This window comes from Microtus oregoni, unplaced genomic scaffold (assembly GCF_018167655.1).
Source record: "Microtus oregoni isolate MIOR12 unplaced genomic scaffold, Mior012 000117F_ref0000505, whole genome shotgun sequence".
Taxonomy (NCBI): Eukaryota; Metazoa; Chordata; class Mammalia; order Rodentia; family Cricetidae; genus Microtus; species Microtus oregoni.
The window spans coordinates 2455335-2480958 of NW_024544746.1; the positions used below are offsets into that span (position 1 = coordinate 2455335).

The following is a 25624-nucleotide window of genomic DNA, read 5'->3' on the forward strand; positions in this document are numbered from 1 at the left end:
GCTCCTGAACCAAGGTTCAGGCTCGTAGGTCTGGGAAGCTACCCTTCTTCACAGTCTAGTTTTTTTTTAACTCTTCAGGCCTCCATAACAGCGTATGTGAGCCCTACATGTCTACAGTAGAGCTTATAGTCAAGAAGCATGACACCTGCCACCACATGTGAACCTCGAAAACATAGGCTGCCAGAGAGTCAGACGTGAGCTCACACACGGGACAGTTCGTTACAGGAAACGTCCAGGACAGGCGAATCCAAAGGCGGACCACAGGTGGGCAGCTGTTAACAGACACGGTTTTCTCTGGGAGTGATGGAGAAGTTGGAGCTAGAGAGTGGGAACAAGCTCACAACACACCAAGCCCAGGAAACCGTTCACTTTCGGCGCGAAATGTACGGCACGTGAGTCACACCAGAAAACCTGTTTCCGAAAGAAGATCTGAGCCAGGCCGGCACCGGCTGACCAGCTCTGCAGCACGCAAGGAAGGATGCTCTCCAGTCACCCCAGGGGACTGCAGAGCTCACACAGACAGCAGCTCCCTGGTTCCGATCGAGCTCTGAGCCTTTCTCCCCTGCTGCTCCCCGAGTCCTGCCGTGTCACAGGAGCCCAACAATCACCAGCAAGAAATTCTGGCATTTCCCAGCGGCCCCAGGAGCACACTGCTCACTACAGGGCGTCCAGTGCCTGGCTTTTCTCTGACCACACTCTCGCCCTCCATGTGACCACAGAGAAAACACTTGGTGGTCTAGCACAGAATAAGAAAATGACCCCTCCAAGTGGGGCGGTGGTGGCGCGCGCCTTTATCCCAGCACTCGGGAGGCAGAGGCAGGTGGATCTCTGTGAATTTGAGGTCAGCATGGTCTACAGAGCGAGTTCCAGGACAGGCTCCAAAGCTACAGAGAAACCCTGTCTCGAAAAAACCAAAAAAAAAAAAAAAAAAAAAAAGAAAAGAAAAACCAGAAAAGAAAATGACCCTTCCACATAGACATGTATGGCTCACATAACCTCCTACAGTGCCCTCTGAGGAATTAAAAAAACCAGACTGTGAAAAAGGGTAACGTCCCAGGCCTATGAGCCTGGAACTTGGTTCAGGAGCTTTGTGGGACCTCCATGTGGCCATGAAACCCAGAACTGGCCAATGAGAACAGCGAGCTGAGCCTACAGACCTGGCACCTGGCACCCCCACTGCAGCCCTGCACCCTCACTTCTCAGCCTGTAGAGGCTTTCAGTTAGCACTGCACCTCAGAGACAGAAGGGCCCCTAACAGCGCCACCAGCTGGCCAGAGCAGTCAGTCTCCTCTCCCCCCCATTTCAATGTCTGTTATAGAGGCTGGAAAAGGCACAAAAGGACAAGGGGGGCAGAGCAGGCAGAGCTGTGTACACAGGGTCTCTGCCGGCAAGCTCAGAGACACATCTTTGAGCTGAAATTAACACATACACAAAGAAATCCGGTCCCTGACCCGTCCATATAACCCAGACCTCTTGTCAGTACAGGGGAGCTACTGATCCCAAACCTGGCCCTCCCAGGACAGCCATCTGCTTCCTTCTGAACACCTCTACCTGGCGTCCTTGCTAGCAAGGCACAGGGATCACATTCTGGAATGGTCCCCGTAGGGAGGCCTCCACGGACAGGGAGCCCAGATGCAGAAGCTTGTCCTCTGTGCTAGAAGAAACTAAGCGGTTCTAGGCCAATTTAGTTTCCTCAGTGTCCAAGGACAGCCTGGGAGCTGCAGATAAACAAAGCCAGCACACTGTAGCCTGCCTCACAGCCCAGCATCCCTGTGAGGGAAGAGAGATCTCAGCCACATCAGCATCCTGCCCCCAAGCCCAGCTTGCAACGTCACCTCACTGGGCACATGAAAACACAGGCAGGCATAGGAATAAAGACCTCCTGGGAAGTTCCACCTTCAGGCGCTTCCCGAGTCTCCTGCATTACGAGGTTTGCAGATGGGGCGGGTGCACCCTCCAAGGGCTCCACCCTTTTCACTTGCTTCAGTGCCGTTAGTGACCACGTCAGTCCGACTCCATCTGTCACTTAAGCCTTAGCCCCAGTGCCTCTAAGTGTGGCTTTGCCAAGCCCTTCAGGGAAGACGAGCCCACCAAGGTGAGCTCCCAGCAGGACTCTAAGGCTTCACGGTACATGCCCCTTTCCACGGAGAACACCCTCACCAGCTCTGCCGTTTTAAAACTATTTTTCTTATTTAATAGATAAAAGCTAGCTTCCAGCCTGGCACCCAGTTCTCCAGACCTGCCTGGGTAGATCCTCCAGGCCCTCTTCCCAGCCAAAGGTCTTACCAAGTTCCTTGGAGCCCTGGCTCTCACTGGCCAGCTCCCCCATCTTCACTAGAGCATCGAAATAGCCTTTGGCGGCAAAGGTGACACCTGCAGAGAGAGGAAAGTGGGGTTAACTCCTGCACGGAACCCAAGAGAGAGCCGCTGCCGACAGGGACAAGGACGGCAGTGGCGCCCACCCCTACCTAAGCCTGGACAAGTTCAAGGAGTACTTTAGCTTCACTGTTCCTGCGGACGCCGCTGTTTCTTGTTGATACTCTATTTCCACTGCCATCATGAGGGTTCCTTTTATTTGTAAGAACACAGTGTACTGTGCAGGCCCAGAGCTATTCAAGTAAAACTGCGGAGCGTGGCGCCCTGTCATGTGCTGCTTGACGAGGGGGAGGGAGTGCAGCTTTCGGTGTACTACACCAGACAGAGCACCTACAGACCCTGGGAAAGATCAAGGCGGATCTGGAAGGCAGGCAGCCACTGGTCTATCCGAAGATTCCAAGTAGGAAGACAGTCACTGTCCTCTGTCTCAGAGAGGGCCCCAAGCAGGAGCAGGTGCCCCCCTCCAAAGCCGGCTAAAGGCATCACAGCCGCATTTCGTAGCCACGGGGCTTCTGGGTGTGGAAAGCTCAGCATCCACCTGTTCCTCCCACCAGCCCAGTGGCTGCTGCTGACAGCACACGCAGCCCCAGCCGTCAGGTCTAGACTTCCTTGGAGTGCCTGGCACACTCCTTCACCTGAGGGGCCCCGACCACTGCTCAAAGGAGGGAGGACCGAAGAGGCCCCTAGGTCTGGAGAGCAGGGCCACAGAAAGCAGCCAGACTACAATTTCTAATTTGTTTCCTACACAACTGTGTTAGAGGGTGGTAGCTGGGCAAACTTTATATGGTTTTCAATTAAGTGCACACAGTTGGTTCTGTGGTACAAGATCACATCCCTGGGGGACGGAGGAGTCTCAGTTGCCTGGGAGGGCGGACCTCTTAAAACAAATGGAAGGGAAAACAAAGGAGAAGTTGGGCACTTGGAGGCTGTGGGGCTGAGAGGTGCGGGTAGCCTGTGAGACAGAGCCCAGCCTAGACAATCAGGGAAAACAGGAAGAGGAAGTAAGCATCCAGCCTGTCCCACAGGCAGCCTTGACAGGAAATCAGTGCCTGAGCGTCAGGAGCTGGAGGGCAGCATCAAAGGGGAGGGGACTGTGACTACACTCCATGACATCCACGGGGAAGGAGAGCCCACACCTCAAACGCGAGACACCTGGGCACTGAAATCTGCCCAAGGAGGAAAGACTCCTAGCAGCTAGGTCACCAAGCACCACACAGAACTGCTTTGGAAGGGGACATCACTGCTGTGGAATGTGTCATTATGGCACACAGCCATCCAAGCCTTCCAATATACCAGACACAGTCCACCCGAAATCAGAGCAGGGCAGAAGCAGCTGGTTACATTCAAGGCCCTAGAAAGTTCTCTTGCTGGGAGAACTGGAGCATCGCGTGCTGTGCCTGGAGATAAAAGGGTCACTCAGGACATGGGACAGAAGCCTCATTGTTGGTCTCGATGCTGCACTTCTGCGTCCAGAGGCTTCTTCCATGGGGGTTGCAATCAGGCACAGAGAGTCAACTCCTCTTCCCACAGAAAGCGGCTGGGGGAGGCCAGGCTCAGAGCAGGAGAGATTGAGGCCAGCCCTCAGGACTTTGGGCCTGTGCTGTGAGTTCCAATGGACCAGGATCACGGGATGGTCTCCTCCCACACCTCACCTTGACGTGGCCTCAGTGATGGCTGGGGATATGCGGGAGTCTGTTGCCATGGTCCTACTATAGGGTCAGCCCTCCTCGGAGCTATTCTACCAACAATAGAATAGACCAGGTTCCCTGGGAGGACTCAGGTACAGGGGCCACTTGGCAGGACTGTTTGACTACGGTGGGAAAGTCCTTGTTCCCACACTGGGTAAGGCAAGAAGGAGGGGACAATGGTGGCTTGACAGTTCCAGCCGGACAGTGTGACCAGGATCAAGTTCTCAAGTGACCACCGGCTTCAGGGCGCAAAACAAGACCCCGCTCAGTAAACATAGCTCTATCTGCTGCCTTGAACTTGAAACCTGTGACTGAACAAGGGGCTTATCCCACACGTGGGGCCACAGCACGATGAAGCTGTAGGAGAGAGGATATGGTGCATATGCTTTACATGATGGGGGGCTGCCGCAGCCTTGCCTTCACAGGTACAGTGACCACAGGGTCAGGCCCAGGAAGAGTGACTCTCTTGATGCATGCTAGGACCAATGGTGGGTTTCAAAGTCCCCTCCCTCCAAGAGCTGGGGGTGGACGGTGTTGAAGAACCTGGGAGCCATGGGTCCAGCACCGCCGCACCAGTCCCCAGAGGAGACCAGAGTGAGGGCACTAGCCTCAGACCCAGGGGCCAGCTATACCTGCCAGTGCTTTCTCGTAGTTCTTCCCCATGGCGATGAAGTTGCGGAGGCTGGGGTTGAACTGCTCCATGATGGTCTGGAAATGAACAGAGAGAGCAACGTTACCTCACCACCATCCACCCATAGCTGGGAGGGCTCGGCCTGGATGGGATCCAGAAACGCTGCCCCATCTCCCCAAGTCGAAGCCACAGCTCTGCCCACTGTGAACACTGCACCCTGGGGCGGGCAGGGGCCTGCTGCAGAGAGAGCTGTCTGCAGAGCAACAAGGGGTCTTTGCAGGGCCACATGGTACAGGCGGCACTCACAGGCATGGCTTCCGAGGCGCCAGTACTCAGCTGGCGGGGCTGAGTCAGCCGTGGGAAGCCACCCGTCGGCCACACACAAATGTTCAGTGACGCCCCCCATGCCACCACCCTAACTCAATACACCAATTACCAGCATCAGCTCTGATTAGAGCCGCGTACAGCCTGATTTACAAAGACCGTACTATGAATAATCCAACAGGCTCCGGATCTGCTTGCCCGACGGACTGCAGTCCCGTGCCAATATCGGCAGTTCTTAGACTCAAGAAATTAGATTTTCACTGTGAAGGCCAAATAAATGTTTTAATTACACGGCATAGAAACAGGCGCACACAAACAGCAGCCAAATGAGAATCCTACTAGTGGAATACCCATAAACTGTCAACAGCCTACGCCAGTCAAGGGAGGACCCCAGGAGGAACTTTGAAAGAAAACCTCACCAGACCATATCCTAAGCCACGGGGAGGGTGCCACGCTGGGAGCCCACGCTTCCTGAGGATAACAGGAAGGGACGCCACCTGGCTTTACACCAACTCAGGCCAACCTGTGACCCCCGTAAAGAACCAACATGACAAACAAGGACATTTGAGGACACCAGGGCCCGTGCGGGCTCCAAAACACCCAGCACTGGACACATTCTGCACTGGCTGCCCTGAGGTACGGCAGGATACCCTCACCAAGAGGCATTGAGACCCTCCCCCACTCTTGGGGAAAGGAGGGCTCCAGTTCTAAGCTGCCACCACCCACCCTGCCCCTCCAGGAGGGCTCCTCGCCCACAGGAACCTCAACAGCCACACTTCTCAGCCAGATCCACAGAGTCGGTGGTGGCCTTCTCAGCCACCTCTGTATGCTAGACCAGAAGCCACATGCACGACCACTCAGCAACCAGAGAGTGAAGGCAGAAGGGGCCCAGCAGATGGCACAGGAGGGCAGACTGTCAGGACGAAGAGGAGGCAGGCAGGTGAGGGCAGTGAAAACGCCCCAGGCCAAACCAAGATGTGCAGTAAGGGCTCAGGGCTAAGAGGAGAGGAAGTGAGTGTAGCTACATCTCTAAGACAGGACAGGAAGCTGGGAGGATCTGAGCAGGGCCATGCTGGATACACTAGGAAGGCCCTGGTTGCAGATTTTAGTCAAGGGTCAAAGAGGAAGTGGCTAGGAGCCTCCCTGCTGCTTAACCCTCTGACTAGGAAGGGAGGAAGGAGGCTCCTGCCAGGACTGGATTCCTGTGTTCTGTACACCAGGCAGTGACCGAGGACAGTTGGGACTTGAATGGGGAGACCAGAGAGGCAGACATGGGGACAGGACATTAAGGTGGGACTGGATGCATCTTGGGTAGGGTGCAATCCAAAGAGGGCCTGAGAACCAGACAGGAACATGACATGAGCAAGATGCTGGAGATGCTAAGTCTAGAGTAGACCCAAGAGCTTGGACCTAGGACCCTTGAGGATCCTGGCAGGACGAGGAGGCTCAGTCCAGATCAGTCCTGTGAGCCCCAGTAACACCCAGAAACCACCCAAGGCCAAGGAGAGCAGCCCGTGGAGGCACCTGTTGTGTCTTCTGACAGAGAGGGCAGCCGGAAGGTTTCACTTCCTCAGTGCTGCTGAGCTCATGCAGGAGGAATGTAAGAGGGAGTTAGCTGGCCAGTGTGGGTGGTGAAATGCCAGCGGGGACACCTAGGCATGGCCACAGCCTCCACCTGCTCCAGAGCAGGCAGTCAGCTGGGGACACACTGGTACTGCTGTCTTGGCCTGGAGGCAGTGGCAGGGACTTGAATGCCATTGGGCTGGCACCCTGAGGGAGGGCCAGTTTCTTTCCAGGTCTACATAGCAACACCTGCCCTGCCTGGAAAAGTGGGCCTGCGCTGAAGGAGGCTTATTTCCAGGCTCCTGGCCAATGTCATAACCTTTCTTTGGGTCACTTGACTTTCAGCTACCTTAAGAAATCCAGTGGCGCCGGGCGGTGGTGGCGCACGCCTTTAATCCCAGCACTCGGGAGGCAGAGGCAGGCGGATCTCTGTGAGTTCGAGACCAGCCTGGTCTACAAGAGCTAGTTCCAGGACAGGCTCCAAAGCCACAGAGAAACCCTGTCTCGAAAAACCAAAAAAAAAAAGAAATCCAGTGGCTCACCAAGGGGGGAATTCATCCAGAGTGTGTGTATACAGGCGCACACATACACTGGTGTGTGTCAGGGTCCCTCTGAGCCCAAGTCCATCTCATTGTTCAAGGGTTCATGCAGAAGTCATTCTGACGCGGTGCGCCATGCCTGGCGGCAGGTCCTGCCCCTCCTCATCCAGCTCCCTGCCTGCCTGCTATAGACTGGCTGGGAGAACCAGCTCCTGCCTGGGACTGTGAAGGTGCTAAGTGCAGCACTCAAAGGGAGAAGAGATCATCTTCCTTATCAACAACATGGGGCACAAAAGAGAAAAGCAGAAGCTGCAAGTTTTGATCTTGCAAAAATAAACAAACTCAAGATTCCCAGGAAGGAAGAACCTCCCATTCATGAAAGCCTGAAGCCAGAACTCCAAGCACAGGGCTGGGTGGCCCAGAGGCAAGTCTCAGGTGCACGCTCTCTCTCTCTCTCCTCTCTCTCTCTCTCTCTCTCTCTCTCTCTCTCTCTCTCTCTCGGCAAGACAGAATCCTACTCAATAAACAAGTACCTTCAAAGCCCATGCCAGTGACCTGCCTGCTCCAAAATAGGCCGTGGCTGTGCAGAGGCTCCTTGGGTAGCTTTCCTGGACCAGGAACTATATTTAGAACCACAATTCTTTTACTTATTCACCTGCTCAATCAGTATTTATTAGCAACACCTTCCACACACCACATAAGGCTCTGGAGTACCTGCCAACCCACAAGAGACATCCTACAGAACCGGGGCCTCAGGAAGCCCACCGAAAGAGCATCAGCCCTCCAGCTAAACTTACACTGGCCCTTCACAGGCAGGGTGTCCTGTGGTCACTACAGCCTTGCCCCTGCTCTCTTTAAAGAAAAGTTTTCATCATGTAGCCCTACCTGGCCTGGAACTTTTTTTGGTTTTTGAAGACAGGGTTTCCCTGTGTAACAGCCCTAGTTTGTCCTGGAACTTGCTTTGCAGACCAGGGTAGCCTCAAGCTCACTGAGATCCACCTGCCTGTGCCTCCCCAGTGCTGGGATCAAAGGCGTGCACCACCACTGCCTGGCACTGGAATTTTTTTATCTTATTAGTCCAGGTCGGCCTGGAACTGAGAGCTCACCCCGTCTCTGCCTCTTGAGAGCTGGACTACAGGTGTGTGTCGCTACAAACTGCTCAGGCCCAGCTAACTCACTAGAAAGGCAGGCATCTGCTCTGCAGTCCAAGGCACTACCCAGGAGAGAGGGAACCCCACACACCCGTAGCTCCAGTGCAGGTTGACCCAGCAAGACCTGCCTAGGACGTCACATATCCAGGGAATAAAATCAACTCCAGGTATTCAGCGAGCACAGAGGCTTGGCCCTGGGCTGTGCCTCTCTTAGTTAGAGTCAAAAAAGGTAGAAATATTTATATATTATTTTAGATTTTAAAAAAGACACAGGTTCCTAGAAGGAAACAGGTCTTCTAGAAAGGGAGCATGAAGTGGGACAGGAGTCTCGGACACAGGAGCGGGGCAGCCCAAGCAGAGGCCACCTGCCTACATGCCTCACTTCTAAACAGTGTGCCCTGTCCAAGGCAGAAGGAAGTTTGCTGTGGCCGAAACATTCTCCATTCTGGGCAGGAGAAGAAGAAATAGAGATACAGAGAGAGAGAGAACACTCATGTGCACACAGGGTCTCCTCGGCAGGATGTGGACATGTGAGGCAGGAAGAGAAGCCAGGACTGTTCCAGAGCAGAGGGCTGGATTCCTTGCTCCTCAGGGAGCAGTGATTCTACCAGAACCACAGGGCCAGCTTCAGTTCCCTAGGGTGCTTCAGGGTCAAAGAGATATATTGTAGATAGACAGGTAGTCTTCAAACACTTCAGATATCTACAGAATATGGTATTTAAGATATTGTAAGAACACTGGTTCTTCTTTTTTTTTTTTTTAACGACAATGAGACATCTCTGCTCCTGGCAGCACCGATTTACTTCAGAGAAGATAGTGGGTATCAAAGAAACTCCATATGGAGTTAATTTTCTTTGTGGCAAAAATTAGCCACTGGGCAAGAAACTGCCTTTGCCTTGACTGCTGACAGTATGCACTCCTAATGGACAGGCAGGACAGAAAAGAAAGGACTGCTGGACTTTGCCAAGACAAGGTGGGACAGCCCTTCAAATATCCTGCTTCACAGAAAAGTCTGCCAGATATTCTAGGTCTGTAGGCAGAAGAACCTTGGGTGACTGTCCAGGCAGCCAGATGTCTGTCATTTCTTATTTTTGGAAGTTGTTTGCTCTGCACTTCCTGTTTATTCAGGTAATATTATTTCCTTCTCAGGTCTCTGATGGAGTTGAAGACTTTATAGTTATATTTTTACTTGTTAACAAATTCAGAAAAGAAACTCACAAAAGAGGTGTAAAGTATATAAGGTTGACAGACATAAAAAGATAGTTTGGGGTTGGTAATGCAAGTTAGGATAAACAGTGGATTAGGTACAACACTTCAGACTCACCAAGACAGGATAGATAATGGAATAATTTCTCTGAATTTGTCAAATACAAATCGACTAGACATTGCTAATGTAATTATTGCCTATATATTTGTATATAGTTATTGTACTTATTATATATAGTTTTTCTGGGTTAGTTAAAACCCTTGCTTTTTGTTTAGACAAAAAGGGGGAGATGTAGATTTTGTTTATTTTTTGACAAATAAAGCTTGCCTGGAGATCAGAGCACAAGCCACCAGTTAACCATAGAGGCCAGGCAGTGGTGGCACACACCTTTGATCCCAGCACTAGGGAGGTGGAGACAGGAATATAAGGTGGGTGGAAACAGGACTTGGAACCATTCGGGCTGAGGACTGGACTCTCCCCATTCAGGCTGAGGATTCGTAGAGACGGGGTCTCCTCCATTCAGTCTAAGTACTTGTAGAGGTAAGAAGTCTCTGGTGCTGGCTGTTCTGCTTCTCTGATCTTTCAGCTTTCACCCTCTTGTTAAGACTAATCAGGATTCGCGCTTCATCAGTGGGCAAGCATCAGAAGAGAGGGACAGACCCCAGGACCTTTCAGGAGCTGCAAGGGGACCCAGATGCCACACAACAGGTTCCCCTGGAGGAGCTGCCAAAATTAAAAAAGAGACTCTGTCTTTGGTAGGGTGTTAGAGTGTGATAGGAACGGTGGCCTCGCATCAGGGAGAGCCAGAAGGCCTTCTTCCTCTCGCCCCAACTGTCCCCCAGGAACGACCCCCTGAGACGGCAGCAAACACTTGGCTGAGGACAGGCACAAACAACACTCAGCCTGCTTTTAGCAGGCCTTACAGCCCTGAGAAGGACCACTGAGTCCTACAGTCTGAGCTCACTGGGCCCAGAGCTTCCAAGCTACTCTCCTGCTGAGAGTTGGTAAGAGGTGAGCACAGCTGTTCCAAGCTGCTCTCTCTCCTTTCAGAGATCTCTGACATCTGAACCCCTCTTTCCCAGCTTGTTTCTGGAGACTCTGGAAGCTGCTGGGTACTCTAGGACTGACCTCTCCTGCACAAGATTCCTAAGGCTAGGGCTCCCAAAGGCAAAAGCCACACCAGAGCCTTGCACCTCGCCTAGGCCCTATGAAAAGAAACCCTTGGTCAGCTTTGCTAGAGGGGCTTGGTCAACAGGCCCGAGGAAATCCAAAAGCCAGATCCGTACCATCTGCCCCTGTGTGACAGCCACCGCTACAGGAACTGGTCAACACCCATCATTCCAGCAGCCTGGACGTGAGACCAAACAGCTTAACCGTGTCTTTCCTGTCTGTGACAGGAATGTCTGCTCATGCCAACCTCCACAAAGGCACAGCATCCCAACAGACAGCTCCCGAAGTCGGTTACTCTGGTCTGGGTCACAGACTTTATCCTCAGGAAGACGGGCGGCTAGTGCAGGGAGAGACATGCAAACTATTAAACTGAAACCAAACTCCTGTTTTGTTTTGCTTTTTCATAGGGTCTCTCTACATAGCCCTGGTTGTCCTTGAACTTGCTACATAGAGCAGGCTGGTCTTGAACTTACATAGATCCTACTCCTGCCTCTTCCTCCCTAGTATTAGAATTAAAAGCATTCACCACCATGCCAGGTTCCTGGATCCAAATTCCTGATTGGGTCCTGTATAATGACATCACAACATGATACCCTGGGGACTCAGTGACATAAGCTGAGGACCTCAATTTGCTTAAATTGGCAGGAACAAGAAATACAATTAGCCTAGAAAGACAGGTCACCATGATTGAGACAGCCAGCCTCCGATGGCACTCCCTCCAGCTGTGAGGCAGATGTTGCCATGGCTGCATGCGCTAAGCCTGTCCTCTAGGCCCCACTGTCTGAATTTGAACCGTCTTTCAAGAGGTCACTAAGGTGAAACTCGGTCCCTAGTGAGGGCTCTAGGCCAGTCTGGCCAGTGTCTTTACAGAAAGGACCATGATACAGATACGGCGGGGGGGGGGGGGGGGGGGGGGGGGGGGCATATGAAGACACAGGGAAGCCAGGTCCGTCTGCTGGCCAGGGAGAGGTCTCATCTCCTAGGGCTATCTGAGGACCATTGCTGGGCTCAGGTCATCAATTTCAGAACCGAGCCGGCCAGTGCTGGGTCACTCCCACATCCAGCATGGCGGGGCTGGAGTCAGTCTTCCCATTACTTCAGATGACAGAAGAGGTCTGAGAACACACAAGGCCACTCGCTGGCCCATCTCTCCCTTGAGTATGCTGGCCGAGGACCAGATTCACTGGAGCCAGACCCCCTTGGAACTGTCCCTCAGATCAGGCCTGACAGATGCTGCTACAGACAGGATTGCAGGACCATTGGTGCCCAGGTATCAGCTTGACACCCTTGCCTGAAGCCCCGACAGAGCTCTGAGAAACCTTCTGTCCCATGGGATGACGGTCCTGGTGGGCAGTGATAAGGTGGGGTCACAGGAGTGGAGGACCTCCTGAGATACCAGAGCCCAAGTCTGGTCTAGTCTGAAGCCCAGCTCAGTCTCCTACCAGTTAAAGAGCGCTGCCCTAACCCTAACCCCAGGGATGCTCCCTCACACAGCAGGCATGCATATGAGACTCTGAGAGCTGTGTCTGGGGAACAGTAGAAGGCACCCAAGACAGTCCACAGACAGTAAAGCTGAGGCCTCCACAGCCCAGAGCCACAGGACCGAGTGGTGACACACCTGGCCCTCTCCTGAAGCAGGGCTGGGACTCAGGCCTGACCACAGCCCAAGACTCCAATACCTGTACCCTGGTCATCAAAGCCCAAGATTCCAGTCCCAGGGCAGGATGGGTCTACCAAGGGTGAAGATGGACACCAGGCCTCACCTACCTGACATGGTCACCCAGGGTAGAGCTCCATAAGCCTCTATAAAAGACGAAGAAGGGTGGAGGGCGCAGAGGGAGGGTGCAGAGGGACCGGGGTTTGGTCCATTCCAGGCACCTCTGCCTGCAGCTCCCTTTCCCGCAGTATAAAAGCCCAGCGGTAAGTAGTCGTATGCTTACACAGTTAGGAGCAGGCTCTACCTGGCCTGACGAGGGTCCAGGAAGACTAAGGCTCCTGTGGGTGGGGCGCCTGCCTCCCAACATCCCATTCCATTCCACGGGCACTGTTCCGTCACCCGTGGCAGCTGGGGCAGCTGGGGGTTACTCGGCACACTCCTCTTTGACGTTCCCCTGCTATGAGCGTGTCTCAGCCTACGAACCGCTCCAAGATCATGAAGAGGAGGAGGAGGCCTAGTTGCTGGCTGGACACTAGAAAGTAACCAGCAACAGAAATGGTAGCACCTTGGAAGCTTGAAAGACAATCCCAGAGCCACCCCAAAAGTGTTTTATCAGTACCCCTGAATGTTGAGGAGTGAGTGTTGGGGACCCTCAGATGATGACACCCCCAAGCTAAAATGCAGCTCAGAAGGGTCTGATCTCAAATGCAAGTAAGTTTTGGAGAATTCTTAACATTAAAAAATCTAATATTTACACCCCATCCAGGTTGTGGGTTTTTTTGTTTGTTTGTTTGTTTTTTGTTTTTGTTTTGTTTTGTTTTTGAGGCAGGGTCTCACTCTGTAGCCTGGCTGACTTGGGACTCATTATGTAGCCTAGACTGGCCTCAAACTCACAGGAATCTCCTGCCTTGGTCTCCCAAACACTGGGATTATGGGTGTGGATCTCTGTGTTCAGCTCCCCGACCCCTCCACCCCCAGCACTGTGTGGGGTCTGGAGCATGCTAGGAAAATGATCTGCCTCTGAGTTCTATACTCAGCCCCTACATAATCCTAAAGGAACTGCTGCAGGGCCCAAGTGGTGGCCCAGGCCCAGGCAGGCAGAGGTAGGACGTGCTAGCCTGACATACAGACTGATACCCTCTGTCTCTCTGTCTCTGTCTGTCTGTCTCTCTGTCTCTCTGTCTGTCTCTGTCTCTCTCTCTCTCTCTCTCTCTCTCTCTCTCTCTCTCTCACACACACACACACACACACACACACACACACACAGTCACTGCAGTAAATAATTCCCAAGCCAGAGGAGAATGTTCTCGCTTGCTCAGGGGTCTCCTGTATCTAGACCAGAGGGTATTCTCTGTGGAACTTCTCACACCCTTTTCCACCAGAGGGCATGGGATTCAGGGCCTTCACCTCAGGCTAGGACATCAAGACTGGCTCCACCGGGCTCTGGAGCACCCACGGACCCTAGGATTATCCTAGTGTTCATGCCACAGCCCAGGTCACACAGGACTAGACACCGTTTTATGGCAGCCCACTGTGGAGCAGGCAGAGAAGAGCTGAGCTAGGCCTGGAAGGTGGGCTGCAGGCAGAAAGGGGTTCTTGTCAATGCCGGCAGCAGCTCCGCTGCAGGATACCCACACAGACGCAAAGCCTGGGCTTGCCCCAGGTTCTCAAGGTGACTCCTTGGAAACCATCAGCTAATGTCCCGCTTCTTCACCATCTCCACGCCACCCTGGCCACTCTGCCCCTTCCCATCCTCTACTTCCTCATCTCTCTGGCAAGGGAGCAACCTCAAGGGACTCCAGGACCCAGCAGGACAAAACTTTTGCTGCTAACGTTCTGACCTGTCTTGCCAGCCACACACCTGGGTCATCACCTCCAGGGAAACGGCACATGCTGGGCCCAAGCTCCTCAGGCCAAGGGCTGAAGAGCTGTCCCTGAGTGTGGGCAGATGGTAGCTCCAATGTCACCTCTTCAGAACCTAGAAATAAAATTTACTCAGACCTAACTGCTGTTGGGTTCCCATCAGAACCCAGCCACGGCCCTGGGGATATATCAGGGAGATAAGTCACCCTGGTCACAGGGATAAAGGGGTCCTGAGTTTCCAAGCCTGGGCCTTGCGAGTGCACAGCACGGGCAGGAGGATTTAGGAGTGGTTCAGACTAGCTATGCCAGCCTCCCCCTGGACCTGCAGGCTGAAGCTTCCTAGCATGTGGTTCGGGGATGCAGCTGTACCCCTCGACCTCTCTGCCACCCCAGGTTGAGGCTCCTCCAGTCATCATGCAGCTGTACTTACACAATTGGGCTGGGGATGACTCAGAGCAGGGGGTGGCAGGGGTTGGAGGAAGGTGCCAATGGTCCACGCCCGTTGGTAATTATTCCAGGCGCAGGCAGGGAACACAACACAGTACCGTGTAATGCTGTGCTAAACGGGGTAAGCTGACAGTTGCCCAGGTGCCCTGAGCACAGGCCTTTCAGGGAAGTGAAGCTTCTCTACCTCGAGGCCTCAGCAGAAGACCAGGACAGGAAGGTAGCATGGGAGGCCCTGGGTATGAGCACCGGGAACTGAGACCCAGCACAGGAATCAGACCTAGTCAGCAGCAATCAACTGTCCGGGTATCGGCACAATGACAGCCACAGGCAATGCTGGTCCAGGATATTTAGCACAAAGGGGACCATGAGGGGCTAAGCAGAGACACCTTCCCTGCTCCCGCCGTGACACCTAGCTTTCTAGAGCAGGGCTAACATTTGCTCATCAGCGAGAAGATGGGCTGTCCCTCAGCCTCCCTGTGGCTTGCCTCCTCACGAAGCTAGGCCCTCCCCTGCAAGACCCTTTCCCTACGCCAGAGGGCAGGGTGCAGACCTCAGGGGCTGGCCCTTCGGAAACTGCAACCCAAGAACAGGACAGCAGCAAGACCTGAGCCCCCGCAGCACCCACTCAGCCCCTCCTGTTGTTGACAGCCTGGGAGCGGCAGCAGCCTTCACTGTGACCTCAGGGCTGCGACAGTAAGTCAACCTTCCCCCAAAAGACTTACTCCAGCAAAGACCAACCACTCGGCAGGCACAGACAAGCACTCTTGCAAGCCAACCTGGACACAAAGATGACGATGCCCAGATGCCACTGGAACACCACAGTCACCTCCACCAGCGAACACCAACTGCACACAACAATGAGCTAGGCACTTCATAAGCTAGCACTCTGGATGGCCTACAGGACAAGGCCTGGGGACGTGGGCTGCAGAGCTGGTCAACTCAGAGGTCAGTACGGCAAACAATATGGTGCCTCTGTCACCCTGGCTGAACTGAAACGGAGACAAGATCTGAACTGCCATCCCTAAGATTCTGGCGGTGGGCAAGGACAGGTAACGCTTGAAGGGAGTGCTCAAAGGACAGGCCCAGACAGGTCTGCTCGGTGAGAGCAGACCCAGCCTCCCCACTGATAGGCCAGACCCGGAAGTGCCTATAATACACGTGTGCACACAGGAAAGAACACAGCACTGGCAGTTAGTGTCTGAGAAACTCTGCTTCACGGTCACTACCCAGCCCGCCCGTCTTAAAACAAGGGAAGAGTACCACTTCGGTGTGTGTGGAGAGCTTATGGTCCCACACTTCCATGGACCCCCAAAACATCCTTCTAGAGAAGTAGGAGGGATTTAGGAGGAATGGTGGGGGGCTCCTCCCTGCCAGACCTGACCAATCATAATACGAGTGGCCAGCTCAACTGCTCCAGGAACCTTTCGGTACCTGCTACCTTCATTGGACGGCTACATCGTGGCCAGGTTAGCTTTCTGCCAATAGCCACAATGTGAAGAAGATGACAGCCGCTGGGAACAATCCCAACCATTTGGCCCACGGCCCTGGGACCACAATACCAAAAGCAGCTTCTGCCAGGCTGCAAACCAAAGGAGAATGTAGCACCGTTCTTGAAGGAGTGATTGTCGCCCTCAAGGGTCATGGGGTTACCCAGGATCCAGGGCTTCTCATGGGCTATCATCCTTGAGAAAACACTAAACTTAGCCAGGCATAGAGCACGAGCCTATAATCTTAGCACCTGGAAGGTAGAGGTAGGAGAGTCAGGAATTCAAGGTCATCTTCAGCTGCGTAGTGAGGCTGAGGCAGGTCTAGCCTACCTGAAACCTTGTCTCAGAAAACCAACATCAAACCCTACGAGATGGCACAGCAGGTGAGGGTGCTCACCACCAGCTGGCAGCTAGAGCGTGGCCACAGCCCACCTGGTAGGAGAGAACACACTCCCACAAGTTGTCCTCTAACCACCACGTGGGAGCTGTGCGGCACATGCATGCACACACACGCACACACACACACACACACACACATGCATGCACACAAATAAAAATTTGGAAAGAAAAATGTCAGGCATGGCGATACACACCTTTAATCCCAGCACTGGGGAGGCAGAGGCAGGCGGATCTCTATGAGTTCCAGGCCAGCCTGGTCTACATATGAGTTCCAGGACAGCCAGGGCTACATAGTGAGACCCTGTCTCGAAAACATCAACAAATTAGCTGATCTGACCCTCTCTTCTCATCCCACCAGGGTGTCATCAAGCTGCTAAAGAAGTCACTTCTGTACACTCAGAGGGACCCAAAATGGCTCTGAGGCGTTAGCCTGACTTATTCTGAAGAGCACAGATACACTTTCTTTCACCTGGGCAGAAGACCCTGCCTCCGGAAATCTAGGCCCAATCCAGGTACCACCCAGGGTGGACACCAGTCAGACTCCAGTTTCTGTTGCCTGTGCATGAGGGGGGAGGGGCGGCAGGTCTTCTTTGCCTAGGGCTCCCCTTCTCCACAGGGCCCAAAGGCCTACGGATAAGCTCCTGGTGAACAGCATGAAGCTGTCCTGTTTTTCTTTCCTTCATCTTTCATGAAATTCCCCGAGGACATAGCTCCCAAGGGAACTGAGCCACCAGGAAAGAGGTCAAAGACTGCGTTCTTCCAGGAGGAAAATCAAAACTGTACATTTTATTCTTGAATCCTTAATCAGCAGGGCCAAGGACAAGCATCTCTCTCTGCCAAGGCAAACACCGCTCAGAACTGCAGCTGAAGTGATGCAGGGGCCAAAGCAAACAGTGGAACTGCATGCGGGTGACACGGAGCAGAGCCACGTCCCAGCCTTCCCAAGAGGTCCTGCCAGCACAGGAACAGCCCCGAGCAGGGAGTCAGTCACCACACGTCCCAGGAGAAGACGCATGGCAGACTGGCTGGACCAGCCTACAGCTGCACACTGGCAGCTCTGGCTCTTCCCCGACTGTGCCTCTGTGTGGGCCGGGTATCTCCTGGCCCACACGCCAAAGCTGCCCAACCTGTACCAGCGCCACCACACACCGTGGAGTTTTGAGGAACAAAACACAACATGAGAACTGAGCACTGGTGTCAAAGACTCAGTATTGGGCCCCTAGAGGGTACGAGAGCCACTGGCTTACCCGGCAGGAAAGTCCTTCGGACGTCTGCATCCTACCTGTGCCCAACACCTCCAAAGCTTGTGAAGATCTCACGCCACATGTTCACCCGGAAGGAGTGCCAACCACTGCCCAAACAGCAAATGACCCACGAGGAGTCCACCCTGAGTGCCCAGCCTGCTAGCCTGCAGCCACTGCTGGACGACCCACCTGGAGGGCCAAGACCCAGAGAGTTTCTCTGCCACCGCAGCAGCATGTGGGGGAAGCCTGGAGCTGGGAGTGCAGGCTGACTGCCCAGGCAGGAGTCTTACTAAGGAGGACTGTGGGATTCTCCAGAGTGAAGCTACTCCTCACGCCCTGCATATTCTCGACAGGGAAGTTCCTGTTCAATGGTTCCAGTGCAGAACCAGGAAAAATGGGGAGGTGCAGACTGTGACCAGGACTTCTCTCCCACCCCTGCAGTAAAGAGCAAACTGTAATGGAACTAATGACTAATAATTTAATAAACCTCACTCCCCTGACAGCATGTGCTTGCTTCCACAGAGCACACCACGGAGTCTTTGGATACTAAACAGAAAACCCAAAGGCTGCTCTGAATCCCGTTTGCTGGTGGTTCCAACACAGCTTTGGAGCTCCTTCAGCCCCTCCACCCACCCTCAGGATTCCTCCAGACCCACGTAGCTACAACTTTAAAGCCTTTATTAAAGGATAAATTAAAAGTATAAACTGCCCCCCGGACTCCAGCCGACACCTAAGGGGCCACCCTAGAAGCTTCCATCTGCTGCCGGCAGCGGAGTGAGCACAGCTAAGGGGGTTTCACAAGCCGCTGCCTAGGAAGGCGCAGCCATGCCTGGTTCGTACAAACAGAAACTGTTGCCCTGGAGCAGAGCACGGTCTCATTCAGCCATGAACCAGCAGCTCCCTGTAAAAACCAGAGTCTGATCGCAAAGCCTTCCGCTGACCCTTCAGACACAGTTTTGAAATAATGCCTGGCTTTGTAAGAGCACTGCCACGGACCGGTCAGGGCAGGGATCTCTCTCTTGAAAAAAAAAAAAAAGAAAATGTCCCTGGGAACTGCAGTGGGCCTGGTGCCATCAGGGAGCCCCAGGCTGTGTTATTGGAGGTGGGGGGCCAGGACTGTGAGAACCCATACTGAAGAAACGGGAAATGGCCCGTCCATCTGGACCCAAGGCACAGACATAACACGACAGCAGGGGGCTTGTCGAGGGGGCCAGAGGAAGGCTCTGCAGTTCTATGAGAAACTGTCATCTCACAGATGAGAATGTGCATGCGACTCTTAACACATATCAGAAGCAAAAGCAGGCGCGTCAGCCTCCTACACAATTAGTCTTCTCCCTCTGCGGTTACATAAGATGATGGATTATCTGTCCACCCATCCAACCTGCCCGCGCTCGACCTCCCACTTGGGGCTACGTCCATTAACAGCCGTAAAGGAGTTGTGGAAAGGGAAAGCCTGTTGAGGAGAAAGTGCCCAGAGGCTGGCATAACAGCGCCTAGGAGAGCCCTACGGTGCCAACGCGCCAAGCAAGCGCAGGGCTACGGACCGCTGCAGTCTGCAACCCCCACGCCGCCCCCGCTCCCTCTTCCCCTCACTCCGGGGTGGCAGAGCAGCCCAGGCTTCGCGCCGCTCGGTCCCTCTGGACGCCGGGGCAGACAGGCGTACCGAGGGAGCACGCGCGCGCGGGGGCCGAGCGCCGTCGGGGTGGGGGCGCCCACTCGTGCTCGGGGACTGCGCGGACCGCGGCGGGCGCAAGGACCCTGGGCGGGCGCGGCCACCTGTGACCAACCGAAGATCGGCCCACCCCACCCGCAGTCCGGGAGCCGGTGTCCGGCTCGGGCCTGAAGACTCAGGGGCGCACTCGGGGCCGCGCTGGAAACTCACCTTGTAGACATTTTCCGTGAGCCGGTGCATCTCCTCCGAGCGTGAAAGCGACATGGTCCTGGGTCCCGGCTACACCACAGACCAAAGAAGGAGAACAGGCGGCAGTAAGGAAGGCGACGGACACAGCTACAGGAAAAGGCGCGCAGACCAGGACCACAGAGCTCGGCGCCCGGCGGCCATGGCTTTTATAGCCGCTCAGGCCCCACCCCATTTAGACCCCGCCCCCGGGCCCCGCCCCCGCCGCGCCCGGATCACCGCCCCCGGCTGTCCGCCCCCGCCCAACCCAGCCGCTGCTAGGCAACCGCCGGGCCCGCTCCCGCGCCGTCCTTCCCATTGGTGGGTTTCGGAGGCGGGGGCGCAGGGCGGGGATAGAGGCGGGACTCGGAGGCCGGCTGCGGGCAGCGATTGGCCGGCCGCCGGGAGGCGGAGGCGCGGCGCGCGCCGAGGCCCTGGAGCAGCCTGAGGGGGCCGGAGCGACAGCCGGGCTGGGGGCGGGAAGCGGGGGCGGGGTGGCGCAGGAAGGAGCGAGCTCGGGGTGTGGGCGGTGCGGGGGGCACTCGGGAGGGAGGCAGCGATCGGGGCTGCAGGCCCGCGAGGGTCCCGCAGGAGTGCGCCGGTGTCTCCCGTGCTATTGCAGGTGAGTCGGCGAGGCGTGCGGTCACCCCGGACGGTCTTCCGGAAGGGAGGACTCCCTGGGCGGGAGTGGGTGGAGACAGAGGAGGGTGCTGAATTAGAGGGAGGATCCTGAGCGCAGGAGGGCAGGCGCTGGACGGAGGTTTAGGATTCTGACAAGAGGACCCAGGAGAGGGGCGCTTGGGGCGTGGAGAGAATCCTGGAGGGTGGTGTGGTAGGGAAAGGAGTGGGGGCGGGAGTCGGGTGGGAAGCTCCGGGGGAGGAGCCTCCCAGCCCAGCGGCTGGCGGTATCAGGAAGGCTTGGCGGAGGAAACTGACCAGGTTGGCACGCGGGGTTCCAGCACAGTTCCTTTGGAGAAATATTTACATAAATTAAGCGAGCATAGAGCAATTATTTGCTTTACATTGTAAAACACCAGAGCTGAATGTTTCCTTTTAATTAAACATAACACTCCAGCATCCATTTCCTGGACAGCTGGTCACTCCACTCCTTCAGCAACCCAGAGGACTCCGTAGCGCGGCTGTCAGACAGTTCGCAGGGACTCAGACGGGTCCCGTTCACTCTGCTACACGTGTAAGAAGCACAGGGAGGGATTTAGAAAGCACAGGACAGAGATTTGGCTTCCTGTTCTTTCAGCCACTGGCCCTAGTGTCCTCTTTTTCTTTATTGTTTGGGTCATTTTAATCTCTATCCCTGTGTATCTATTTTCTCGGGCTCTTTCGGTTGCAAGTGGCAGAAAGCCAACTTAAATTTTATTTTTGAACTTTAATTTTTCATTGACTCTTGCAACTGGTTGGTCACAGTTGCCCCTCCCTCCCTGTATCTGTTGATCTAGACCAGCATGGTCTATCCCGTTCCATCCCGCCACACATTGATCCCTCCCTGATCTGAAGGCCAACAGGGAGCTGGTGCACAGGGGTAGAGGCAGCCCCTCCGTGCTTGCCCCCAGAAGATCGGGGCCATAGAGGAGAATGAGAGGCAGAGGTTGGCAGGAAAAACAGGAGGTCTCTCTGGGAGAGGGAGAAGGGGCTCCCCCAGAAAAGTTCCCATGGTCTGGGCTACCCCCCCCCCTTCTTCTGCAACAACCCAAGACTCTTTCCCTACACCACCTACCCACAGTCACCCTGTTCTGTCCAAGGACCACACTCACATGGGTGGCAGACTCAAGCCAGCTGTTTTCCCACAGCCTCAGGCCTGGATAACTTCCATGGAGTCCACAGTGGGAAGAGGGTTGTGAGGACACTTGGGTGGAAATGAACCTGCATCCTGCCTGCAGCTCAGTGCACTGTGACTGACGGCTGGCACAGAGAGGACTACTTTGGGAGCAGGGCGGGGACAAGAGGGAGACAGTCAGGACCTGTCTTCACGTCCAGCCTACAAGGACAGGTTTCCTTTAGCTCTCTAGCGGGTGATCCTAGCCTGAGTCTAGACTTCAGCGATGTTCCCTGGAGCCTTTCTGAGCCAGGCAGAAAGTAGTGAGGGCACCAACGGTCAAAGTTCACATCGCTGAGTGGGTAGGCACGCTGTAAACGGGGCGTCCAGATCTACCAGGACACTGGCTGCAAGTGGAGTTAGGAGGCCCCTTGTTACCTGGCTCCTCTTCATCCAAAGACCATTACAAACCTCATCTTAGACCTTTTCCCACTGCACTGGTGGATGGGGAATCTGCTTACTTTCCTAAAGGTTCTGCCGCCTGGTAGCTGGGAAATTATGGCTCGTGTGTGGGCTTGCACCCACTTCTGTCCATCAGGGGTGGAGGAAACCATCGTCAAGGTGGAACCATTGTCATCCGCTCTTCCTGCGTCTCCCCAGGAGGAATAGTGAGAAGCACCGCCCGGGTGGCGACTGCCAGCCAGCATACCCTCCCAGACCTCCCACGGTGCTGAGGTGGGAATGGGGCTCACTGGTCCAAGTTCTGAGGTGGATGGGAGCAGCTCTGGAGAGTCACTGAGAGCCCAGACTAGTGTCCATATGCTGCTGACTTTCCTCTTTGGGGACTGTCAGCCCTCCCTGAGTAGAGATTGGCAGTCCCCTAGCCATATGTAATCCACATATAATCCATGCGTCCACTCCTCTGAGTGCCACGAGCCTTGTAGTCAGCGTGCGTAACACTGAGCCCAGGGTCCAAGGCAAGACCAACCTCTGATCCACAGTGCCGCGGGTCACCGGTTCAGGGTGGGCATCGCCGGAGACGGGCTGGGGGTGGGGAGCGCCCGTGTGTATGTCTCCACGAGCTTATTTTTAGTTGAGTTATATAAGTGGCTTCATCCCGGCGTCATGTAGGAAGGGGGGGGGTCTCAGATTTAATTACAGGATGACAGCCTTTGCATTTCAAGCAAGCTGTTCTCCTGGCAAGGCAGGCACGGATTGGGAGTCTGTGCTCAGCAGAAGCCACCCTTGGGGAAGTGACCCCCAGCAGGCTGTCACCCTGCCTTCACCTCCTTCATTTTCAGCCACTTTGCTGAGCTTGGCTTAGGAGGGTAGCCATTTGTCTAAGGTCTCCAAAGATGGTGGGAGATCTGTGCCTCTTAAGGGGGAGCTCTCCACCCCCACCCTACCCCACCTGGCAGCTCTTTCTCTCCCCGAGGGAGGGCTCTCCCAATCAGAACTCTTCTGTTTTCATTCCCAGGCTAAAGCTTTTGTAATAGGTAACCAGAAAGTTCTAGTAGGAGAGACAGAGAGGTACAGGAGCTTGTGCTTCTGGGGCTTCAGAAAAAGCCTTCCTTTTCTCCCTCTACACCCCGGTCACCCATGTTGACTTCTTCCATTCTGCTTGGCAGGTGCCTGGGCCAGGCCTGAGGACAGAAGCATTCTTGTCTGTAGGACAATCTGAATGGCTGGCCAGCTTCGTGCCTAGAACTTTATCAGCACAACCGTGCTGGGAGCTTGAGGTGGGAGTCTCACTCCTCCCAGCAGGAAGTCTGTTTCTGCTGCAATCGGTCACTTGGGTTTCACCTGGTCTTAAAGGCATAGCCTGCCACAGTGGATGGGGACAGGTTGAGACCTGACCGTGTCAGGCTAGGGGGGTGGGTGCAGTGTGAGGAAAAGGCCTGGGTTTAAGGAGTTCATTCTAGAAACCAGTCAGCTTGCAGGGGCAGGGCAGACACTTCATGGCTCTGGCCAGGTCCCCAACCCTCCCCCATCCCCCAAAGCAGACCTTAGGGTGCTGAGCAGTGTTGGGAGGAGTCAGGGAGTACAGAGCCATGTGGAGGACTCACGATATTTTAGAGACTGGCACTGCCCTGAACAGGGCGCTCTTCCCCCTCAGTTTCCCCTCCCAAGCCCAGCAAGGACAGTACAGTAGACCCCTGGCCTCTGACCAGTGCTCGCCGTGGTTCCTTGTCCCCCATCGTGACTAAAGGCAGAGAGACCGCAACCCTGGGGAGCCTGAGGAGACAGGAAGACGGAAGGTACCCTGAAGTCCTGTTGGGTCCCCGACAGGGACACGAGATCTAGCCTGGAGAACTCTAAATGAACTGTGGACTTTAGTTAATGTGTCAGCCCTGGCTCCGGAATCGGAGTAAATGTATCACACTAAGGCAACAAACTAACAATAGCTGGGTCGGCTCTGGCCGACTTAGGATGTCTGAGGCGCTGGGCTTCATCCCTGGGCTTCGTCCCTGGGACCTCTCAAAAGAAGAAAACAAAGAGGAGGCTGTGGAGTGTCTTTGCTCTGAATGAGGAAATGTAGACCAAAGGACCTTGCAGGGCCCTGGGCTACAGGTCAGAGGGTGCTGGGAGCTGGCTCTGCACAGGGCCCATCCCTGCCTCGCTAGAGCTGAGGTCTGGCAAGCAGTTGGGCTCTCCTGTTCTCCCAGATGTCAGTGCTTCTCTCCCTCCGCCCAGACTGCACCTCGGCTTTACTCTCCGCCTGATGTGGTTCGGACCTTGCTTCTCTAGCCTCCATGTGGGTCCTGCGTTCTGCTGTAGGAGGCAGATGAGTCCTGCACACCTGACTGTTTCTGGTGTCCTGTCTCTGCTCACACGTACAGTGTGGCTGGAAAGAAGGGACTAGGCGGGGCATTTGCCTGGTGGGTGGAGGTGTGAGCCTGGTCTTTTGGTTTTCCAGAGTGTTACCTGACTCTGCCTCTGTCCTCTTAAACACACTAGAAAGTTCCATTCACAACTGCGACCTCCCACAGAGCCTCCCCTACAGGCAGGCCCAGGAAGGCAGAGGTGTGGGAGATAGACCCTCCCACCCTGCCCTGTCGCCCTGGTATGGGGGGGGGGAAGCTTCCCCAGCAACCACCCCCCTTATGTAATCTGCACATCACATCGGCATGACTCCAGGTGCCTGTGGGAGGTAGCGCGGGGGTGAGTGCAGGGGCGCAAACAAGCCTTGAAGTTTCCTTGGGTGCTTCTCCTCTTGTTACATTCCAGCGTCAATCCTGCGTCTGCCAGCTCGGTCACCCACTTGCCTATTAGAATACATTAACTGACAATGCAGACTTAAATAACTCCAGCAGGTGACGGGCTGCAGCGGCGGGCGCCCTCTGCACCGAACCCTTGTGCAGCTGGCCCAGTGAGCTCAGAGGACTGCGGTCCAGAGATGGGACCGTGAGTGGACCTGAGGTTGGTGGGGAGGTGCAGCCGGCAGTCACACAAACATACACAAGACCACACTTGAGTGCTGGGATTCGGGTGCCCTTGGCAACACAGAAAGCCCACCCCACGTCAGGCACACCTGTTCCTTCTGTACATGCCCCGCTTGTGGTGGGGTTGTGCCCTAAATGGGTAAATAAGCTGAAAAAGTGCTATTCCGGTATCAGGGCAAGACCACTCTGAAGCCAGCTGGAGCAGCAGGAGCAGCAGCAGCAGCTTATCCCGGGCAGACCTGGCTGTGCCCTCCTGCTCCGCAGAGTGCCCTACATAGGCCTGAGTGGTCCCTTACCTTCCCTGGGGTAGGATGAAAACCAAACCTTGCTTCCTGATCACTGTACAGATTCGCTCATCCCCAAACAAAACATCCCCTCTGCTTCCTTGTTGCTCTGCCTCTTACGTTGCCTCGAACAGGTCTAAAGGTGTTTTCAGGTTGTGTCAGAGGACATTGTTTTCCAGACCCTGAAGTCAAAAGACACCCAACCTGGGAGCCCTGGGGTGTTCCGCCAGGTCCTTCCCCACCGCAGCACAGCCGTCCCCAGCTGGTCCTGCCAGAGTGAGAAGCCCAGACATGTACACACTGCTTCCCATGCTCACAGATGGCTTCCCTGCCCAGGGCTGGCTGCTGCTAATTTCGGCTGCTGGAGGCTCCGTGCGCGCTCTCTCTTTTTTTAATCCCATGTTTATTTAAAGCCAGATTTTGAAATCTTGTCTTCAACTCTGAAATCTGAAATTTTCTTGCAGCGGATCTTACCCCCGACCA

General features: G+C 54.8%; 1 protein-coding gene across 6 annotated transcripts in view; it reads right to left on the reverse strand.

The window, feature by feature from the left end:
* LOC121444072 (brain-specific angiogenesis inhibitor 1-associated protein 2) overlaps positions 1–19800 on the reverse strand; it is a 65703-nt gene extending 45903 nt beyond the window's left edge. For all 6 annotated transcript variants that reach the window (XM_041645829.1, XM_041645825.1, XM_041645827.1 and 3 more), the window contains exons 1-3: positions 19629–19800; positions 4697–4772; positions 2287–2373 (exon numbers count right to left, since the gene is read on the reverse strand). In XM_041645829.1, the coding sequence (XP_041501763.1) occupies positions 2287–2373; positions 4697–4772; positions 19629–19682 (217 nt within the window). In that variant the 5' untranslated portion in view covers positions 19683–19800. The remainder of the gene's footprint in view (positions 1–2286; positions 2374–4696; positions 4773–19628) is intronic.
* Between the last annotated feature and the right edge of the window lie 5824 nt (positions 19801–25624).